This window comes from Oenanthe melanoleuca, chromosome 3 (assembly GCF_029582105.1).
Source record: "Oenanthe melanoleuca isolate GR-GAL-2019-014 chromosome 3, OMel1.0, whole genome shotgun sequence".
In the NCBI taxonomy this organism is placed as follows: Eukaryota; Metazoa; Chordata; class Aves; order Passeriformes; family Muscicapidae; genus Oenanthe; species Oenanthe melanoleuca.
This window is the reverse complement of record NC_079336.1, coordinates 58,252,112-58,275,480: the sequence shown is the minus strand read 5'-3', so window position 1 is coordinate 58,275,480 and position 23,369 is coordinate 58,252,112. Positions and strand designations below refer to the sequence as shown.

At 39.4% G+C, this 23,369-nt stretch overlaps 1 protein-coding gene across 2 annotated transcripts in view; it reads right to left on the bottom strand.

Annotated features, from left to right (window-relative positions):
- The window catches only part of SYNJ2 (synaptojanin 2), a 64,385-nt gene that overhangs the window by 25,876 nt on the left and 15,140 nt on the right, over window positions 1-23,369 (bottom strand). For both annotated transcript variants that reach the window (XM_056487211.1, XM_056487210.1), the window contains exons 3-11: window positions 20,440-20,710; window positions 17,836-18,061; window positions 9,857-9,940; window positions 8,067-8,128; window positions 5,246-5,342; window positions 2,105-2,277; window positions 1,613-1,694; window positions 1,236-1,385; window positions 973-1,138 (exon numbers count right to left, since the gene is read on the bottom strand). In XM_056487211.1, coding sequence (XP_056343186.1) covers window positions 973-1,138; window positions 1,236-1,385; window positions 1,613-1,694; window positions 2,105-2,277; window positions 5,246-5,342; window positions 8,067-8,128; window positions 9,857-9,940; window positions 17,836-18,061; window positions 20,440-20,710 — 1,311 coding nt within the window. The remainder of the gene's footprint in view (window positions 1-972; window positions 1,139-1,235; window positions 1,386-1,612; window positions 1,695-2,104; window positions 2,278-5,245; window positions 5,343-8,066; window positions 8,129-9,856; window positions 9,941-17,835; window positions 18,062-20,439; window positions 20,711-23,369) is intronic.

Here is a 23,369-nt window from a genome sequence, read left to right as displayed (position 1 = left end):
AAATCCAAAACACAACATTATACCACACACTAGGAAGCTAATGAACTCTATTCCTGAAACCAGGACCAGCAATCAAACATGTCAGAAGTTTCAACTTAAACTGAAGCCCTTAGAAGTTTACAATGTGGAAGGAAAGATGGAGAGCAGCACAATCTAACATCAGTACAAATCTAGCACTGCCATAACTCTCTAACCTAGTAAGAACTCCTCAAAAAATCCCTGGTATATTCACTAATTTTTTCTGAGTATAGAAAATCAGCAATGTGCTTTTGCTGTCTCAGCAAATGAACCAGAGTTAATATTTAACTACCTGACTTGCACTGGCAGTCAGGCAGAGAGAAGTAATCTACATTTTCCTTGTGGTTGACATCAGGGAACAAGTCCAGGACTGAAGTGGTGCTGAATGGTTCTCTGGAGTAAACTGACCACCAAATACTCGTTGTGGGCAAAATGATCCTATATTTTGCATGTAAATATCTTCTCAGAGAAAGCTGAGTTTATTCTAGATGGGTGCAAACAAATGTGCCTATGCTGTGGACTTTTAGGAGCCTGGAATAAAGCAGGAAATGAACTAAAATAACAGAGATGTGCCTTTAAAGAGTCAAATAGCTAAAAGCATGTGCAAACAGCAAGGGCACAACTAAGGAGATAAAAAGGTTGAGCTCAAGAGACTTCCTCAAGACAAACTCAGATAGGACAGACTGGGAATACAGCCCTAAAATCCTTCCCCTCTGGTCCAACTCTAAACTGTCAGGGAATATCACTATTAAAGAGAAGACAAACATACTCAAAAGTTCAAAACAAAATATGAGAAATAAGCACAAGAGTTGTGCTGTGGTCACTTGAAAGTAGTGCTTTAAACAAGAGATCTGTGCAAAAACCACTTACTTTTTTTCAAGAGGGTACAATTGCTTATATCTGACAGCTAAAAGCAGATGCATAAACAAAGGGAAGGGTTTAGATTGGCTTTACCCATCAGTGCAGTCTGGTCCATGAGCATCTTGCCTTTGTCTGCATATTCCTCACGGTAGAAGTCACCCATGAGCAGCAACTCGATGGCTTCCTGCTTTACCGTATCAAAGAAATTTGACTGGATGGTACGAGACACAGAGCGGGCACCATCCTTGAGCTTCCCAACCTACAGCAGACGGGAATTATGAATGCAAGTGGCACTGAAGCATAAATAGGACATCTTTCTTTACTTGTAAATAAAGAGTTTTGCCATTTTTCTTTACCTTGTTCTTCCCCTCAACAGCACGATTGCCACTAAATACTCTGCTCAGATTTTGACCATTGAGAGTCCACATCTCCTTGAAGGATTCCACAAAGCGCTCAATTATAGGTTTAGAGTTCAAACGAAGGCTCTCTAATTGAGCAAACAGTATCTGGATTAGGTGCAGAAGGAGAAAAAAAACAGAGAAAAGAAACCAACATTGTTTTTAAATGTGCTTTTGCTTTTTGCCCTCAGTATTCCAGCCAGCACCATCCTGTATCATAGAGCAGGCAAGACAGACTCATGAAACTGAGACTTACATCCTCTTCCCTGTCTTTCCCATGGAAAGGCAATTTATGTACTACAGGTATCCCACGGAAGGTCCTCTGACAAACTCACCTCCTGTGCAACGAAGGACTGTACACTATTAGAACGATCCAGGCAGTCCAAACAATTCATTCGAAAAGTACCTGTCTGCAGACTTTGGTAACCAAACAAAAAAGAAGGGAGGAGAAAATGGTCTATTTTAAAATAATGTCTAATCATGAGCTGATTGAACAAGATCATCAAATGTTCAGCCTGAATATACCCACCCACATTTTGACAGTGCAAGCACACTGTGCACAATATATTGCATTAACACATCTAATTACTTGACTACATCTGCAACACTATATTAGCAAATCCATGCACTAGTAAAATTGCAGATTTGAAACCATGGAGATGTAATTAAGCCAAATCATTGATTTAGCACCAATACTACACTTTGTCTCCAAATTTTATTTCAAGACGGTAAATTTACAGACATGGTCCAAACTCAGCAAGAAAGCTGAGAAGGCCAGGACAAAGCAGTGCCCAGCTACACTGGGACAGAGGGGCAGAGACACTCACCATGGACTTACATGCTCGCCCTTTGTGAAGATTCCAAAGTCTTCCCAGTGCAACTTCAGCTGAGGCCTCAGCAAATTTTCCAGTTTCTCAGTTTTCCCACCTTTTGCAAATTGGTGGTAGTCAAAGTTTATCATGGGACTGTCTTCTGCATGGGAAGAGGCCCATAGCAGTTTCTGTTTAGATAAGAGAATGAAGGAAAACAAATCCTGCTCAAGCCACATGTAAAGATTGATACCAGCATGCTTTTATCATTAATAAGCCTTGGCTGTTAATCACATAGTTCATAGGGAATTTTCAAAGGCCAGACATAAAAAAAGCAACTGAAGTTCCCTGTTTGTTTTCTTCACAGAAGTAAACCTGACTGTTAGAACCCAATTTTCCTGCAGGGGAACTCAGACTGCAAAGTACACATCAGAATTGTGCCTTGGCTGGTGGCAGCCCTGCAGCAATGGGCTGCTGTTACCTCTGTGCATGAGGGTGAACACACTGCCAATGCTCTAGGCAGGCTCAGGGGGAGGAAGTAAATAAGCAATTACAGAAAAACGTACTATAAAGTGTTTGTGGTAAACTGCAGAAGTGAAAGAAGAGGCACAAATAGCCTCACTATTTCATCTCCTATTTCAATGACCTCACATGCATTTCTGTAATCACCACAAATTTCATTAAGGTATCTGCAACAGATAGTAATACATCCTGTTCTCCACAAGAAAGGCAGAGAGAACCATTACATTAACTCAAACTATGCAAGCTTTTGTCCATTCTCTTCCCTCCTGTGCATTCTCACCCCAAGAGATGGATGCTTTTCTCCACTTACATTGTGACACACACTGGACAAAACAAATCTGATATTACATTAAAAGTGTACATGTAGCAGTTACACCAGCATAATTGTATTGAGTAAGCCATTAAGCCTTTCCTGCAGAAAGAAATTTAAAGGTAGTGCTTGGAAAGAGACCTGTAAAATGTATTTCATTAGACTGTACTGTTGACACCCCAATCTGCCCTGACAGATGCTGGCACTAGTAATGCACTTGAGGATGGCATTTACCCACTGCTGCAGTGTAAATTATTGTCAGAGTATTTGCAACTCTACACTACGCCCTGCTTTTACTGTAAACATAATTACATCTGTTACAGGGAATGCTTATGGGAGGAACAGCATTTCCTGGGAACAGTATTGATTTTTGGTCTGGTCTGATTCAGGTAATGGATAATGAACGGTAAATGAATGGCAACCATGACATTCTGATCAAGAGAGCCCAGCAGCAGTAATTACAAGAATAATTTGAACCAGTTCTGATAAGGATTACTAAGGCTGAAGCAAGAGTGGAGATAAAAGAAAGAAATAAAAGCAAAAAAATGATGGAGAAACTAATGACAGGAGGCAAGCTTGCAACCCTAATCACACTCCTATGAATTACTTTATTTTTAATTCAAGCCCTTTAAAATCATCAAAGTAAAATTAACTCTATATTCTTTCCTAACGTTAATTTCTTAAAACACAAAGGTAAAGAAACAACCACGGAATCATTCTGAAAGAATACAAAACTTGCAAAAAAAATTATATCAGAAAAAAAATTGTATCAGTCTAAATTCTTTGAGCTTACAGGGCATTTTCAGAGTTTATTTATTTTTTAAAATAAGCATAAATGTAATAATTTAAACAAAAGAAAATTTATTTAAATTAAATTAACAAACGCAAGGTCTTTATTCTAGAGATGCCCAGTTTCTGATTTAATGTCTGGTTGCATGATATTGGCTAGAACATGATCTTGAAGAATGTGAGTTTGAGAAGTTCTCAGTATCAAATTATCAACAAATGTCATATTTTTATCCACGTAAATTATTTCAACATTTCAGGATTGGTTATCTTTTACCTTTAAATTTCAGTGGGATTTGCAAAACAAACTAAAAAAAATATTTTAAAGAGAGAGAAACCAAAAGATTACAGAGGCTTAGCCGTGTCATGCAGAAATTCAGTAAGAAGCTGACAACAGAAACCAGGACCAGACTTCACTCCAGTGCCTTCCTCAATGCCTTGCAAGTTTTAGTCATTAATCACTTTCTTTGGCCACATTCTGTACAAGGGGAGACCTTCACTTCATAATTTTCAGCTAGGGAAGTAGATTGTCCTTCCCAGGTCTTTAGCAGGATGAGGAAAAACCGACAAAAAACTTGACACTCCGTGTAAGATCACTATTTCAGCAGAGAGGGAAAGAAATCAGGCACTATTATTTAACTACAATTTTTATTTTGCTTATTTTCAAATAGTAAACAACTCAGCTAGAACTGCTGGTATCATTCTTTACCAATGATATATATATATATGGTACTTACTACAGGTATGTACTTAAATATTCCTATTGTTAGTTTCAGGAACATAATCTCTGAAGTATCCATGTCAGTTTGCTAAAGCAGGAGGCACTTAAGGAGGCAGACTTCCTTCAGCCTCCAGCCAGATTCAGGCAACTTTTGCACTGCTGCAAATCCCACTCAGTGCCAATCTAAGGCTTTAAGCTCACTCTAATTTTAAAAAGAATACCACACTAGAAAGCAGCACAGCTTTAGTTCTACAATGCCTGACATCCGTGCTTTCAGGTATTAGCTGTGCCTAGGGACACTTGGGGCTAGGAAAATCTCTCTCCATATAACAAACTGTCATCTGGTGCTCAGGCAGCCAATTCCCAACACAATCAGTGCTAGACAGCTATTTCCCATTACTATCAGAGCAAGACAGCTTAGAGATGCTAAGTCACCATGCTCAGTCATCAAGGCTCAGGGCCCGGCCCCCAGGCTCCCCAGAGGGCCCCTGACTGCAGGTGGCTACATACAATGTCAAAGCTGGCTATGACTCCCTTATGCAAATGTGACCTATCATGAGGAGTATTCAGGTAATTTCCTTTTAAGTTTGGTTAAAGAGAATGCACGTAAATGTATGAAGAAGTAAGCAGAAAGAAAGTGCTGGAAACTAAGGCATGAAACCAATAAGCACTATTCTCAGCATGTAACATATGGTAAAGAGTTAACATAATTTCTTTAGAAATACTATTCATCACCTACTGGGCCAGAAGGAAAACAGAAGAACATGGAGGTTCAAGGAAATCAGAAAATTATTTTTAAAATGAAAATGATTGCTTTTACCTTAAAAGCTCTGTTGAGCACCTCCTCTCCTCCTCTGCTTCCCAATAGGTTAACGATCACTTGTTTTCCATACTGCTCTTTCAGAAGCATCATATGCCTACAGTAAAAGTAACCATAACAGGTACTAAACAAAACTAAGTTATGTTGCCTACTGCCATTTTCAAAATACAAAGCAGAGATGACTGGTTGTTTCATCCAGCAGAGTCTTAGCCAGACCATCTACAGACACCTTTCTCAGTTTTCCTTGCAATCAATTATTAAAGTAAAAATGGTGAAAGTATGCAATTAATAGATACAGTATTCTGTATTGAACTTAAAGAAAGAAGTGTCTTAGGAAATAGGCCCCAAATCTTTTATGTCACTGTTAGCTTTACTCTCCTACCTCTTGGCTGTTAGCCTGGGAACCACACAGGAAAGACAAGAAGAGAGGAAAATGTACTAGACTTCAACAGGAATTGTCTGGCATCTTGCAGAGCTGAGACTGAGAGTCAGCAGCAGTAATGGGACCTATGACTCCAGTGCCAAGGCCAGGGAGGTCCAAACACATGTCACAGGTGACAGGATTCACACATCTCTGAGCTACTGCAACATGGAGGTATTCACTCTGAACTCAAATCAAGCAGGATGATGAGTAATCATAAGAACTACTGCATTGGATCAGAATAAAGGTCCTTTTAGCCAAGTTGTCTGACCCATATTCTGCAGGAAAACCACAAAATAGGACAAGTGGGATGGATTTTTTGGTGTATGTCACAAAAATCTCAAAGGCTGCCATTTATGGACTCTCAAGAGCTTATAGCCAGATGCTGAAACACCCATTGTCCCCTCAATACATCTTTTTCAAGTCAGCATGCACAGTCTCCAAAAGCTGTGCTGGCTCATCAAGAAAAAATCAGATCTTAAAGTTGATTTCCATCATGTACAGACAATGTTGTAGTACTTAAGAGGAAGCTGATAGAAATAGACAAGAAAAATAAACACTCAAAAAGGAGAAATTATTACATGCTGCAAAATAGCATGTAATGGCAAAAAAAGAGAAAACACATCTTCTGGCATTACTTTTTAAATCTTCTAACCAGAAATAAGTTACACAGAAAACCATGGGAGAGGAGAGAAGAAAGAAGTCATCAGCACTGCCCTGGGGAAACAAAGGTAAATATATTTTCTGGTGCATTCTTGATTCTGCAATTAGTTCTCTGTATGCCAACTCATCCCATATGGAGAGTTGCACCCCCTCTGATCCCAGCATCAAGATCCTACCTCTCTGCCAGTGTTGCTTCCTTATAACAAAACTACTGAAGTTCAAATCACTTGTTTGAATACTGTAAGCAAAGCTCCCTGTGGATTTCCCAGGGAGAGACGCAGAGGATGAAAAAATATCTAATAGGATTATCATCCATTTCTCACATGGTTAAATGCAACATGCTAAATTAACAACTCGGAAAAGCTGTAGCAGGTTGTTAAATTCCAGTGCACTTTTCCACAGAAGCAGTCACTTATTCCTTGCCCATTTTCAAAAGACTTCTGTTTCAGATCTGTAAGCAGAGAGATCAGTAAGTTCATCTAACTTACGGGCACAAGGGAAAGAAGGAATAGAGCAAGTTTATCCTTATGTTGACCTTTCTTAGGCGAAAGCTATTCACCAGTTGTATTAGGGTCATATAAGAGGTCTTACAAAGTTGTTCCTTCCTGAGCTACTCTCAATTTCATGGGCAGTACAAGAAGATGCTGAATAAGTTACTGTTTTCTTCTTACATTAAATATCTCTGTTGTGGAATGCAAACCTCTAAGGATGAAGCTTCAGAGACACTGGCAGGGCAAGTTATCACAGCACCAGATGGCCACAAAACCAAAGTCTCAAAGGCACTTGAATTCAGTAGGATTTAAGAGCCTTAAAAGCTTGGAGAATGTAGGCCAAGAACCTCTGGAGCAGAAACTGCTATGGTGCATAGTCCCTTTAGAGTCTAATCCCTGTTTTGGGTCTTCAGCGACCATTAACAGTCAATAATGTCCTCTGTGCTAACAGTTGTGGTAATAAAGGGGCCTTACTCAAAATCAACATACAACCTGATCTGCCAAAACCAAAGCAAAACAAATTAATCACCTGACCTGCACTTACAAGGTAAAAATTCCCACAGACCAAATTCTTCATGTGCTTTTCAGGCATTGTTCCCACGGATATCGGTAGAAATACACCCTTAGAGGATAGCACTTCCTAGTCAGACATTGAAAGGAATCAAGCTAATGCATATCTCCTACAGTTTCCAGCTGACAAACAGAGTCCTAATGGTTTAAAAATGTTTACAAGCCAGTCCTTGCATAAAATAGAAAACATTAGCATAACAGCATCATACAACACTGGTCACAGAATAAGGCACTGCTATTTCTGTGCAGGAGTAAAACAATGAAGAGAAGACCAAATCCAGAATGGAATGAAAGCAATGTTAAATCTTTAACTAATTCTGTTAGAGTGGTAAAGCACGTATATTCTGTGTACCATAAGTGTAAACTCATATCTGTTGGCTCACAAAAGTTTGCACAAACCCTTCTTCTGCATATATATCACTCAGTACTTCTAAACTTTTACAGAAATTAGTTATAAAACCAAATCAATTCAATTACCACTGAAAACAAGAAGGAAAAAAACACCAAAAAAAGTGACTAAATTAAGTAAACCAACTTAATAATCTGCCACATCTAGGGGATTTGCCACATCTTCTGAAAGATATTTCACATCTCAAGATTTTCTAGAAGATGAAGTTGTAGAACCTTGGATACATGCCAGGCTGCTGTGTTGATGCCAAAGTGGAATGAAACATACCTGTCAAAGGCAGGTGCATTGGCTTCCAGACCTCTGTTAAGCCTTAAATGGCGGGAACCAACCTAGAATAAAATATTAGAAGACCGAGAAAGAGAAAACACTTCTTAAACTGCAAGAGTCCTAAGTCACTAGATGTCTCCCTTTTTCCTTCAGAGAAAAACATTTTTTAACAGCACCAGACATCTCTAACAGACTCCAACCACCCCCACACATAATATCCTTAACACAAAAGCCCTAGCTTTTATTAGACAACATTTACAATTACAAGTGAAAACACAATTACCATTAAGCAAAAGGATACCTACACATCTTTTTATGGCCAAACAAATCACATCTCTTTGCCAGCTTCCTCTTGCAAATAGCACATACTGCCTCACACGAGTATTCAGTGAGCCTAGTATTCTTACTGCCCTTGCCTTGGGAGAGAGGGCTGCATTTTTGCCAGTTCCATGCATTGTGTATTCTGACTTCTTTCAAAAGTATCAGAAGAGTGACTCAAAAATATGAAGGATGAAATTCTGTATCATCAAAGTAATAGGTCTTTTTATATGGATGTCAACAACAGTAGCCTCAAGTTCTTTTTGAATGGTAGCTACTGTTACGACATTATTACAGAAGGCTTCTTTCCTCTCCAAAAACTACACTCCTATAGGTATGGGATCATGCATTGTTTCCTGTATTCATCATCTTTATTTGTTTTTCATGAGGTTGGTTTCTGCAAATCTTTCTAACACCAGTGCCAGCATATTCACACTCAAGGAGAAAGAGTATGTAATCTAATCCAGATTAGGCAAAAAAACCCCAGGCCTACTTAAAAATCAAAAATTCTTTTTAACTAGAGATAACCCACTAGCAAAAAAAACTTGAGGAAATGCTCAATGGCTCTATAACATACAGAACAACAGTGATGGATACAGCTACACCATGGGCAGGACATGCACGATCATACAGAAAAACTTGTTTTATAAAAAGAAGCAAGTATTGCACAGAGATACTTTAGCAATCTTTTTGTGCTAAATCCAGTGCCCCTGAATAGTAAATAGGTTCTTGTTTAATGACCAAAAAAAAGTATCATGCAACCTTTAAAGTATCTTTAAAAACCAGTTATGTGATGTACTTTCTCTCTACTAATGCACATAAATATATGTGCATACTCATTTCAGTTGCTTACCCCTCTGTTAAGAGAATGTAAAGTGTGCTAGGAAGATTGTTATTTGAGCTTACAACTGTATATAAACCACAAGTCACAGACCATATGCAACCCACTAAATTTGATGCAATAATCTCGTGAGGAAATCCTACATTTCTGCCTCACAAAATATCAGATTAGATCATTATCGCCCTTTTGACTGAAATCTCAAAAACATTCCATCCAGACATTTTACTTTGTTTCAAGGTAGCATGCTCCTATAGAGCGCTGGTATCCCTAGAAACTCCAATTGTATTGTGGAGGTCAATATCACCAAGCCAACCAGGCATTTCAGAGGAATAGGTTATCCCAAATAAAACTGAAAATGTTATAAAGATATAGCTGTAAGCTTCAGTCCCTTCCAAACAGTTCCCTGTAGAGGCATTCAAACACACAAAAATTTAAAACTTCAGTCATCTACAGCCATTAGTCTGGTACAGTTGTACTTATCCAAACACACAAAGTTTCCTGCAAGGTAAACCTAAAATGAAAGAGCTCAGCACTTTCACAGAATTAATTTTTTAAATAAAAAATAACATTAATTATAAATTGTAAGAAGCAAGAGAGAGAAGCAAGGTAGGCTTTCTGATTATTTGTTTACCTGAAGCCTCGTTTGCTCCCAAAACAGTGGAACAGAACCTCTGATTTGCACAAAAGAAGAGACATCATCATCCAAGTAAATTGTCTGCAAAAACAAAACAAAAGAAAGGAGTTCTGCAGTTAGATCTATCAGCCTCTGGCCCCTTCGTCAGGTGACAGTTAAAGACACTGAACTCAAAGGGTAAAAAAAGTAAACCATGTATCTCCCTGTATCCACTTACCGCTCAGCCTCTTTTCCATAGTCTCACAGGCAGTGGAACAAAGCACAACGTATTTGCTTTCATGTCATCACAGCAGATTCAATTCACTTCTCACCAGAAACAAGAGAAAACTTAAAACACCACCACATCCTTCACCCACAATCAAGATGAGTCTGATCTACTGGTGGAGACACTCGGAAAGACCAGCTCTCCTGCTGTCCCTCTCACAAAACTTAACTGTGCAAAATGTCATTGCTCCTTGTGACTGATGATGGGTAACGTCAGGTGGGGGATAAGCTTATCTCCTGCTGTATTTACCATTTCTTATTTCACTGCGTGCTGTGTCTTGTCAGAGAATCCAAATAAAACTCTGTGAAACCAGCAGCTTTGCCACTCCCATCCAGAGGTACAGTGAACAGCAATGTGATCTTTTCCAGGGGGCTTACGGCGAGAGGTTCCAAATTCTCCACTCGCTTTCCCACCCAGACCTCAAACTCTCCCTTTACGTGTCCTTATGATCATTGTTAACAAGCTGATTTTGGGTCAAATCTAAAAGAAGTACAAAGACTGATTTCCCCTTTTGCATTCCCCCGTCCACAGTCCCCAAAGTGTTACACTACGTTAACTTAGCATGAAAGGTACTATCTTCAGATTCAGTATGACCACAGAGCAACTGTGCAAAGCCCAGCTCACTCCTCTGGCCTATACTTAGCAGTGGAATCCTGGCTGCTCTCCACGGGGGATACATGATACATATGATACACATCTCCGTTATCTCATGCATGACAATGACTGCTCTGCAGCCCTGGGGAGGAACGGTATCCAGGTTATCCAGGTAGCTGCACCACATCGTATCATTTGGCACAGCTGCTGCCAGCTGGCCAGCAGCTTTGAAAATAGAATAGAACATGAAAATGGATTTCTCTACAGCTTTAAAGTGCTTTGTCTTTTTGGATTTGCCACTAGATGTGGCCAATGGCTGGCTCAGGGAAAGTGCCTGACCTTGACCTCTCATCTTCATAAGCATTATAAATGTACAGTTTTTAGAGCTACATGTGTGAAAAAAGAAGAGGTATTTGGAAAAAGTTGGTGACAAAACAATGTAATGGGGCTCTAAAAAATGCTCTCCCAGTAAAGTTTTCTGAACCTTATCAGCACCTGAGTGCAGGAGCTAATTACCATGGCAACACATTGGTGCACCTTTTCTTTGTACATTTGTGCTCAGTAGAGTTCTTTCCTCCTGCAGCTGGTCTAGTAGAGGGATAAGCAGCCCCACCGTCTTCCTCTTTATCATATTCTCCCTGAGACTGGTTGTGCCAAGATGAGTCAGAGACTTCTACACACTGAATCATGTTTTCACTCACAGCCATGGACCCAAAGAACCTCATTTCAAGGTAAAGCAAATTAATAGCACTATTACAGCCTCAGCGTTCTCCTGACTATTACTAAATGAAGACCAGGACCCAAATCTGTGCCAAAAAAGATTCAGGACTGGCCTACTTAAAATTCTGACAACAATCATCACCTTAGCAATTAGTGAGTAGAAATGAAGCATCTAATGGTGACAAACACAGACAAAGCTAGTACCTGAAGTACAAGGTGGCCACCCAAACAGCTTGCTACAGAGGATCAGTTTCATTTACAGCTGTCTGGGAAGTTTCCACACCTAACTGCAAAACTGACAGCTCAAGTATTTCTTTGACCAGCTTTTCTAGACATCCAGCTGCAAATCTCTAGACCCATTGATTAACAGATAGTAATTCTAATTCAGCACCTGCAGTTTAACATTCTTCTGAGTTACAGTTTAAATGGAAAGTATTTCCTCAGTTACAGACCACAAACATATAACTACCTTCTTCCTGCCAAATACAGAAGAAAATTACTGACCAAACATTTATTTCTGCATTAGCAGATGCTCTATTTTCACTTACTAGTGAGTTAACAGATGTTTGTAACCAGTACCACTCATATTTTCTGTTCACTGGTTTTGACCCATTACCTCTTCTGTTTTCTGCTCTATTAAGCTGTCCATTTGGAGAACTGAGTAACAACCAAAATATTCAAACATTTGCTCACTCCTGCAACATACACAGGATGCCTAAACCTTGATGTGATGGGCTGGGGGATCCTGTGTCAAGCTGAGGTCTAATACAGGACTCTCCTATGATGGCAGAACATTTTAAAGAAACTGACATTTTTTTATCTATGTTGCCATGTAGCTTTTAGAAATCAGATGAGGTTTTTGAACTCGGAGCACAGCCTCTCCAACACAGCCATTCACAAGAAAGAACTTTTTTTTTTTTCTATTTGCTTACAGGGCTCATCATTCTGTTCTCTGGAGCAATTTCTGGTCTTTCACAATCCTTTCACCTCATTCTCATGACCCAAATGAATCCAAAATTATTTTCTTCCAAGCTGCCAGCAAGTTGGAAAAAGACCTAATATTTTTTTAGTGAGTGGGAGACTCATTAAAATGACTTTTCTGCCAGTCATTCCTTCCTAAACAGACTCTAACCATTTCATTAAACATTATAACTGTGCAAATCTTCCCTCCATTTCAGTAATACCCACTAGCTTTAATTTACCACTCCAAGGAAAATGACCCTTGATCCTGACACTGCCTTTTAGTCTGCATGTCTCTTATCTTACAATATTAGTGGCAACAGACTTCCTACCAGTGCACTTGTTAAGCAGGTTTGAAGACTAAGAGAACTTTCCAGATCAGGAATGGACATAATCTTAGCAGCCGCATACACTGTAAAAAACCCTATTTGCTAAAATCTTAAGTAAGCACTGATAATACATTTAGATTGAACTTACACTCATAAATAAAAGATTCCAACTTCGTTGCTTATGCATGGGCAAGTATAGTTTCTTTTCTCATACTCTTTACAGCCTTGATAAGTTTTTGTCCCAATGGCACGTTTTCTACAAGGACATATCTGTCCCACGTTTTTGTTCTTCTAGTTTTGATTTTATTACCCTGTCCTCTAGCAGAGCCATTTTCCTTATTTTAAGGTACTACACAAAAAATGATCAGTTCTTTAAGAAAAGAAACGGAAAATGCCTTATGACCAGAATTTTCCTGTCCTCCGTTTTCCTTTTCTCATGGACAAGATCATACTTGTTTATCTCCAGAAGTTCAACAACAATCGGTTACTTTTTGGACAACACTTGGTCATTAGGATTCATAAATACTGCTAAATCTCTGTCTTTGTGGAGTCCTATCTCTTATCTTAGATCCAAAATGACAGCAAGTTGGTGTCTGTGTACTCCACAGAGAATTTCATTCCTACCAACTCCTCAAAACACTTGAGGACTACTACATTAATCTCAAGGGTTCTGGCCCATACTACAATGCAATCCAGTCAGCTGCATGAACATTCAGACCAGGATCTCATCAGACAGCATTGTAGCAACTGGACAGTTAACCCATGTGGAAGATGTATTTGCCTTAACAATAGATTACTTGGCCTCTGGTGGTAGAATTTGCCATGTTTTTCTTTCAGCTTCTGTGGTCTTTGACTCTCTTTGCCATTTCTTTCTCCAACTCAGGACCAAGGGTGATAGTAGTAACAGTTCAACAGGACATTTTTCAATCTTTCTCTTCTGTTGCACAGAGCCAGACCAAGGATCTGAAAATCCAAGGATCTTTCCTGGTAAACAAGCTTCATGCACAAGTACTGCTAGAAAGCTTCTGGGCAAGAAGCAAACACCTATGTCAATCCACTGGTGTTCTAATCCCAGCATGCTGTGCCCATTTATTGCTTGGAAAAAAATTATTCACTAATCTCCATCATTCAGCTTCATTAGGAACAAATAATCATCTGGTCACAAATTCAAACAGCAAAATTCATTACAGACTCTGTGTACAGAGACACAGTCCCTGATGAAATGGATACTCAGATGGCTTATTCAGGGCTCCCCAGCTCTGCCACACAAAGAGCATGGACAGCAGATGGCCTAAACATACCTCTCTGTGAGTCCCTTTAGCTCAGACCTTGGGACCCAAAGACATATTTGCCAAAATAATCCTTTTTGCCTTGCCTGGGGTCATACTAAAACTTGATCCAGAAAATAAATCAACCACATGATTGCATCCATTCCTCTCCTGGAGAGCTATCCAACACAGTCTAGGAGGTATTATGAAATAGAGAGAATTTTCCTTAATCCATGCCTGACTTTTTTTTCTGAAATTGGAAGAAAGGGACAGTTAATTTAAACTCACAGTATTTCCTTTCAATGCTTTCTCAAGGTTTCAATTTTCTTTACTCAACAATTCCATGAAGGGGAAAAAAACCATTTATTTGCCTTTGGTTAGTTAGAATTGTTCCTTGTAATCCACATACTAAGATTTTAGAATAACTCTTTGGAGGACAACTAGAAGTAGAGCTGAAATGCAAACAGTAACAGGCACACAAACTAAATGAAGAAGCATTTCTAGTTCCTCAAAGCTATCAGAAGAAAAGAATTACAAAAATGCAACACAGTCTCAACTTCAAAGGACTTCTAGGGGAGGAAGAAAAGGTAAAGGGAAACATTTAAGCTACAACTGAGAAACAGAGACTGATTTTAAAGTTACTTGAGAATTAAGTGCAATACGGCAAGCACTGCAAGTAGAAAAGGCTACCACTCTATTACAAAATATTTATCAGCAAATCTGAAAGTAAACATTGAAGGAATTGCCCTCTTTTCCTTTCATTTTGTTTTCCCTTAAAATTTTGTTTTTCTTATAATATTTTCTTTCTTCATAAAGACACAAGCCAAATGATCAAAAAGCTTAAGGATATACTAGATGTTAGTTTTGGGGCTTTTTTAAAGAAAAAGTGAAGATATTTTACATTTTCCCCCTTCTTCTCAACCACTGAGTCACAGCAGTTAAGTGAGCCCACAAAAAATGACTCATTGCAGAGCTGAAATGCCACAAGGCTAACTCAGTGGGAGACAAAAGCATACCATCTATGCATAAAAGAGCTGCCTGGAGATAAGATTAATTGTTTCTCCCTCTTCTAAAAACAGCAAAATGTTACAAGCAATTCCTACAAAGAGGGGAAAAGTCCTGGGTTTTCAGAATCCTAGGGTGCTATTTATCCATGAAAGCACATAGCCAACATATTATACTGTACAGGCTGCAGCAAATGGAAACAAAATGTTATTCAGCCAAGATATTACCTCACAGGAGATTAGTCAGTCGTTTACTATGAAAGTAGGAGAGAGTTTATTCTTGGATTCTTCCTTCCTAATGGCAAGGGGATGTCAGCTTGAACTGGATCTCAGGCATCCTAGTGGTTAACCCAACTATGCTTTCTTAGGACATGCAGCTTGGTAAAACCAGTGTTTAGCACCATTACTAACAGCAACCTTCTTTTCCTTCTTTTCTTTGGTTTTAGAAACCAAACAAAAACACACACCATTTAAAACTGCAAACTCTTGTTACAATTTTGAACCTACTCAAGCCTTTCACCCTAAAACCATTTCATCCTTGCACTTTTGCTTACCCAATTGAAAAAACACTCAAAAGCCTTCAGTTCTTCCACTTCAGCATCTGGCTGAACAGGAAAAAAGAATTCGCATGAAGACCCAGACCCAGCTAAGGGAAGCACCAGCAATCCAGTACTGTTTCACCACTCACCAGGAGCCAATCCTCAGATTTTCTGCTCGAATGCAAAGGCCACCTTATTTTTCATGCTAATCATTTGTAACATGATGTACTCCAGGAATATAACAAAATAAAATTAGTTACTACTGACCCACCTAGTGAGCAGGAGAGCAGAAGTATTTCCCATAATAAGTCAACTGCTAAGTGAAGTGCCGCAAATGTGAGACTCACTGAAAAAAACCTGACAATCCTTACTAACATTTTCTTTACCAAGCATTTCATCAAGAGAACATTCTTCAAATCCTGAGTAACAGGATTAGTGCTTTGCACTAATATTCATAAAAAGATGCTCAACTAAAATAGCAGAATGTACCAGATATCACTTAAAATCTCCTTTCTTCTGCTCCCAGGTTCCAGGGGAACATTCCACCTTTGAGTAAGCAGACATAGCTGTATCTCCCAATGCACTGACAGACTTTCTAGAAAGGCATAGATGTTGCAAAATTTGACTTGCAATTGCTTTGGAGCAGTGGCACAAAAAAGAATTATTAGCAGAGATTTCAGAGGCTGACATTAGAGATCCAAACACTGCCTGAACAATAAGTGGAAAGCTGTCAGCCTAACTGAAAATGCAGGCAAACCAAGAAAAGGAGGGACATGAGCAAAAAAATCACCCACATCCTCAGAGAGAACTCTGACCACTGGGCAGAAAGTTACACATGTAATATCGTGCATGCTTTGAGCACCTCTTGGGAATCAAACCTCATCACAGGCTGGGAAATACCAGTCTGCAACCCCTCCAGGCATCCTCCTGATGATCAAAGCACTGTCAAATCTAAGGTGGCTGTACCTTAGTGTCTTTAGGCAGAACCAGGTGAAAAGATTCAAGCTGTATTATGACAACAATATCTTAGAGGAAATGTGAAAAGTACCCAAACATGGCTGGATTTTGGACAAAGAGGTGCCTGAAGGCATGCCTGCTTATGCAGTGGGATAACAGGAAGAAGCTCACTGGGTGAGAGCTGCTACACTCACACATTGCTGTGAGGAAATACTGGTGATGTCAGCCCACAAAAGTGTGAGCACCTTTAAGAGAAGTTCCCCAGCCATCAAGCACAGGCTTTCAATCACAGTTCAAGTATCTCAATGCAGCCCTCACTGTTTCATGCTCCCCTTATGAGCATCACATAGCAATCTACTTTCATTGTACATGCACCTACATATATAAACACACATACACAATCTATGCTGCATATGCAGCTCTGTAGATACGCCCAGAAGATGCTGAAAACAACCAAATTCTAGGAACAAATCCCTGTTCTTTATTGAAAACTACCAGCCATTTGTCTACTCTCTTTATACAGTGATCCACTTCTGTATGATGGTTCTGACTGCTAGTAATTACTACTTTAGTTCAAAAAGGAAAAGGCGATTATACTTGAGTAAGAAAGCACTCACTTCAGCTGGCACAGACTTCAGATTCTCCGTGGTCCAGTGCTTTTTACTTGACTTTCAAGGCAGCAAGCTAAACCATGTGCAATAAAACCAAGTGACTCTGTTGTTTTGCTTGGCTGTGCCAATCAAGGCAGCCTGCTGAATGCATTTCACACATAATTTGTCTCAGAATCAGCTAGAAATGAGGCTTTTACCACATATGTGTGTATAAAAACTGTCGTATCACCTCACATTGGAAAGAATCCCCCACAAATCAATGGGGAATACAAAAGCAGTCTTCCCCAAAATTAGTTGAACTGGAATTTGTCTGGGTCTGAGAAGATGTTATTTTTTCAAAATTTTCTTTACTAGGGAAAGATGATTTGACAGTGAATTTTACTAGTCAAAGATGAGGCCTCAGCACCTTTACTAGACACCATCCTGAATGCTTTAAAAACCCATGTCTACATTCCACTACATTATCAAATGGCCAGACTTTCACACTCATGAAAAAAATTAGAAGTGTTAGTGAAAACCATGTAAAGGAAAAAGTCAGAAACAGAGAAAAAGAGCAGATTGCAAAGAAATGCTTAATGGACAAGAACAAACAGATCTGCCATGCAATAATATTTTAAATATTCTTGAAAAAAAACTCTTGCTGAGCTCCTTTAATTCTCATTGAAAACTCTGCCCCAATTAAGCATAAGTGGACTAAATTATGCAAAGCCATTGGATACATCCTCTTACCTGCTCTGTCTCAACAAAGTTAGACACATGTCCATCATCATTGACCCCTCGGACGTGGAAGCGGACACCAGCTCGCTCACAGCTGATGCGGGAGATGAGGCAGGCTTTTGCCTTCTTGTGGGAAGCATAAACAGTGCGAATGTCCACGACTCCACAGACCACTTTCAGCAGCCAGTCAGAGCAGTTCACCTGGTAGTGTTTGAAGGGCACGTGCAATAGCTGGTTCCTGAAAGGTTCAGCAACATACAGATGCATTACCGAATAAAACAAACAGACAGGCATGAGTATCACCTGACAACAACCACTAATTCAATCAATTAATGTTTTATGACCCCTTTTCTACTGTACCTTATCTCCACCCAAACCCAGGAAATACCAGGAAGAAGCCCTTGTGAACTACTACAGTGAACTGAACACGGCAAATTTTAACCACACAACAACCACGAAGGTGCTGTCCTTATCTCTTGTACCTGTCTCATAAATTCAGATGCAAATGTTACCTTTTTCAGCCCCAGAAATTCATATTTAGTAATCTTTTTCATAAATTACAGTGTTGTCGAGCTAATTACTTTTTTTGGAAGAGTACTGCCTGGACCTTAGAAATCACTACACGATGAAGGACTAGTTCAAAATCCAGCAGGGTTTTCAGAAAAAAAAATTTCCAAGCAGAAACTGGATTTGTAAGTCACTGGAGATATTGTAAAACGTACTACTAAAATGAAGAGGGACATCTGTTCTAACCTTCAAGACCAACAACTCAAGAAACCTGTCATGTCTAGTTAACAGTGATGCCACACTCTTCTATTATGATGTTCTTCTTTATTTCATGTTTCAAAATGTGCCTTTAGTCACATAGGAGGGCCAGGAAAATATCTTTTATGACCATGCGTTGGTCAATAGAGAATCTGTAAAAGAGAGTGAAACCCCTGAAAAATCATTCTTCTAGAGTACAGCATTTACCTGAAAAAGGTGCAAGCCATTACTATATTTTGAATCTAAATATGTCATGGAAAAAGCAGCTCTAAAACAATTTTTGCTACCTGTTCCACCTCTTTCTCCCAGTTCTACTCACGAAGGAAGTCCTCAATCAGACAAATTCCAGTAGAATTTTTTGTTGTTGTTGCAGATCATCGAACAGGCAGTTTGTGTTGACTATAACTAAGGTCACATTACACTTTTCATTGTGTAACTGTTCATCTCATTGTTTACTTTTCCTCAAGCATCTATTGTTTGGTCTGAAATTTCCCATATCACCTAATTACCTCAAGATAAATTTTCTTTGGAATTTCTTTTTGCCCTTAATGCATTGTTGTCACCATTTTCCCTGTTTTACAACATATTGGAGAATGGAAACTCTTCAGAATTTACTTCTAGATTAGCCAGAAGCAGCAGAGAAGAAAGGCTCGAAAATACATATCTTCCAAGAGGAAAAGTTTCAAGAGACAGTAGAGGGAAAAAGAGTTGCTTTAAATGTTGTTTCTTTATGGGGTATTGCCATCTTAGCAGTTGAATACATCTCATAAGTGGAGTACAACTCATTTCTGCCACATGTCTGACTTGACAATGCTTGGTGAGGGATGCATCATTAGCACAGTTGAAAGCAAATATTTATTATGTATCTTTCTTCAGTTTTAAACTCAAAATCACATCATAGCAGGAAAGATTTATTTAGCCTAACTGAACTGCTCTCTCATGTTAATTTATCACCCATTATAAACTCTTTTGCTTATTTAATATTCACCTACTTTGGACCACAAGCCTCACTGCAAATTCTAGCAGCACATCCACATTTAACCCTGCTAGTTATTTTCCACCTCCATTAAACCCTCACTTATTTCCAGAACAGCTATGCCTGCTGTGTGACTATCTTTTTGTTTAAAAAAGAAGGGGGCGGGGGGGTAGGGGGAGAAGGGTATAGATATGCAAGCATTACGCCAAAACTTGCAAAGCAAACAAACTGGATTACTTCAACCCAGCACCGTGTTTTCTCCTTTCCCCTCAGCCAACACTTACAATACATGATAATTTCCCTTTGCTTTATAAGCACAAGAAAGTAAAAATCACAGAATAGCGTATCGCAGGAGTTTTCTTTCGTGCAACTTATGTTTGCACTGAGCTGCAAACATATTAATGGCAATGTTTTCAACATAAAAACTAGGGCACATTACTGTAACAATAAACCACAGACTTTAAATACATATTTTTAAAAAGTAACAGATACTTCAGTACAAATGATGGGATTTATGAACAGTTCAAGTGCAGGTTTCTATTAGATAACTTTAAAGAAAACTATTAGAAAGGACTGCAGGGGAAACTATTCATGACATATAGAGATATGTTTCTGTAGTATGAGCAATATATATCTTGTATTTCCCCCTTTGAAGTCTAAAATGTCATTTTATAATTGCACTTCACTATCAGATTAATTTTAATTAAACACAAGTTACCATGAATTCATTAAAGCCACCTGCCCTGTAAAAGGACATGTCAATGAAATGAAAGGAAATGCACGTGAAATGCCCATGTTCACCTCCCTCTGAGAATGTCTAACATGAGATACAGGTGGGGACAACAGAAGACTTGGGTATAACACGCAGTACTAACCAGAAGAACGAGTTACCAGATTCATAGTTGTTATCACCCTGCTTCTGAGCCCGCACAGTCAGGTCAAAGTTTGAGCCTGCATTAGGCCAGGAGAAATAGAACATCCCAGAGTTCAATATTTTCTTCAAGGCAGTAACGCGCTCATCTTCCTTGGTTTCTTCCTGGAGAAGACAGAAATCTGTTGCAGTGATTTTGTAAACTTCAGCGTCCAGGATTTTTCCCACTGATGTACAGCCTGTCACCAGGACCAGAAAGTGCAGCCGAGTGTTACCTAGAAAGTGACAGACAGTTACAAAAGGGTTATTTCCAGGTGGACACAGCTTCTTATCAGCCCTGTCATACACAATGCCAACAAGGCTCCAGCAGAGGCCAGACAGGGCTCCAGCAGATGCTCCAGCATTTTCACTTCACAAGAGAACAAACAGGAACAACAGGCATGCAGGCCATGTTCTTTACATTCCTGAATTTCTCTTAACTGTATATAAGTGGCTGTAATTGCACAATATTCCACAACACTTCTCCATCGACATCCTTTGCTGCACTAGAGTGTGTTTTCCCCACTGACTTTATGAAGAGCAATGTGCTCACTATCAGGACACTATTCAAAAAATCAATTTCACCGCCCTAGAGAACATACACCATCCAGATTCTTTACTGGCTTCAGCTGAGGCTGGGCATCTTCACAGATTCGTAAAATTTCAGTATTACCAATTCCTGAGATGTTGCTTTTTTTATATCATTAAAGCATGTACATGATTCGACAACAACCTCAGTTATCACTCAAACAATTACAGCTGCCATAACTGTGAAACCATGAAGCAGCTGAACTTCAGGGCCCCAAAATCAAAAGATAAATTTGGAGCTTGAGAACATCACTGTAATCAGATCTCTTGTACACAGAACCACTTCAACCTCTGTTCATTCCTTCTGAAATGATAATTAAGAAACAGTAGAACAATTTTTCTGGAAATTATGATTTTGCTACAAAGAAACTGTTTGATTCACTTAAATTGGCCTGTAAGGGAGACAGTGTCATCCTAGTCACTCCACTTGGTAAGAAAAGGTGGAAATGAGCCAAGATTTATTAATTTAGAACAGCAGAACCAACAGCTGACCTGCCAAGAGCAAGTTAATTAGCTAAGGGTACAGTAACAATCTGGGACAGTATGGCTTCAGACAGCTAAAGGGAACACTTCTTAGGATCACTTTTCAGCCCTCCAAGGTGACTCACTGTCTGAAAACACACACCAGCTCTCACACAGCAACTATTCTTTTCCTGAAACACCAGTAGGGGAGTCCTTGCTTTCAGATAACAGGCTGGCTACAGAAAATAGAGTTAGGGGTGCTTTTCAGCAGGGCCAGAATATTTGCGTAGGCACGTGGAATGGCAAGACAAGGTGGGAGATTAGATCTTATTCATTCTGTTCTGCTGACTCCAGTTTTGTATAAAGGCCAGTGTAGGTGGTATTTACTAAAAAGCTCTGTTCATCACATTCCTTTCTGTAGCAACGCTGTGTTCTTCTTCTTGAGTGCTTTCAAGAAGTATGTCTTCTGTGCTTGTGATATCCCAGCAGAGGGCTAGAAACACTGACAGTTTATTCTTCCTTTGCACATGACTTTGTGCAATTACAAATAATAAAGAATAGGAGACACATCAGTTATCACCACAAGAGTTCCGATCCGACCAAATACTGCCTTGCAGCCTCCATAAAGGGTTAGAAGGAGTTAGCTGTCTCTCAGGATAGCTAAAAGCTTCTGTGACTTAGCTGAAACCATGTAAAACTGATCAACTTGAAGTTAATTTCACTCAGAAGACTTTGGAAGCAATATATAGAAACACTTATTAGTATGCCATAATATCAGTCAGCTCTGTTAGTCACAAAAAAACCAGTAGTGAAGGACTTGGAGAGCTGCCTGGGTGCGATGCTGAGACAGAGAGGACAAGTACTTTCATGCCTTCAGTGACCTTAAGCTTTCCTAAATGGTTCAGAAGAGATCAAATGAAAAAGTCAACATTAAAATAGCCAAAGAGAACAAAAACTTAATGACATAGGGCTTGTTACCTGTGGTTCTGTCCTTCAAGGAGCTTGTAGCCAGTGGAAAATAACTGGATATTAACAGAATGATCCTCTAGTTTAAGAAGGCGTTGAGTAGGAATTTCTGCCTTACCTAGAAACCTGCCCTTGCTTACCAGAGACTAAAAACTCTTTTTACTACCTCCTCCACTCAACCACTCACCCCAAATGGGATACTCATCTACACATTCAAAGGTCCAGCATCTCTACCCCCTTAAATCACTAGTTAATAAGCTCCAAAAATGCAATCACACCTAAGAAGGTATTGCATTGTCCCTGAAGTATAAGGAGATTGGTTTTCTAAAGCTGTGATACTTTTCTGCCACTGGGCAGTAACTCCATATGAAAGAGGGTTGTTCAGCCTGGAGAGAAAAAGGCTCGGGGAAAACGTTGTTACAGCCTTTCAATATTTAAAGGGGAGCCTATAACAAAAAATGGAGAGAGACCTTTCACAAGGGCTTGCAGTGACAGGGAAGGGGGCAACAGTTTTCCACTGAAAGATGGGAAGTTTAGATTGAATATAAGGAAGACATCCTTTACAATGAGAGTAGTCAAACAGAGGAACAGGTTATCACCCCTGGGAAGTGTTCCAGGCCAGGTTGGAAGGGGCTTCAAGCAACTTGTTCTAGAGGTAGTTGTCCCTGCCCATGACAGGGGCAGTGGAAGTAGATGGTCTATAAAGGTCCCCTCTGACTCAAGCCATTCTACAGTTCTCTATACACAGAATAAGTCTCTGTAGTACTCCAAATTATAGAGCAGCCACCACACACTTTTCATGACACCTTTGAACAGAGACAGGCTGGCAAAGAAGTTCACATTTACAGCCCAGAAAACTGGAGAAAAAGGATGAAAAGA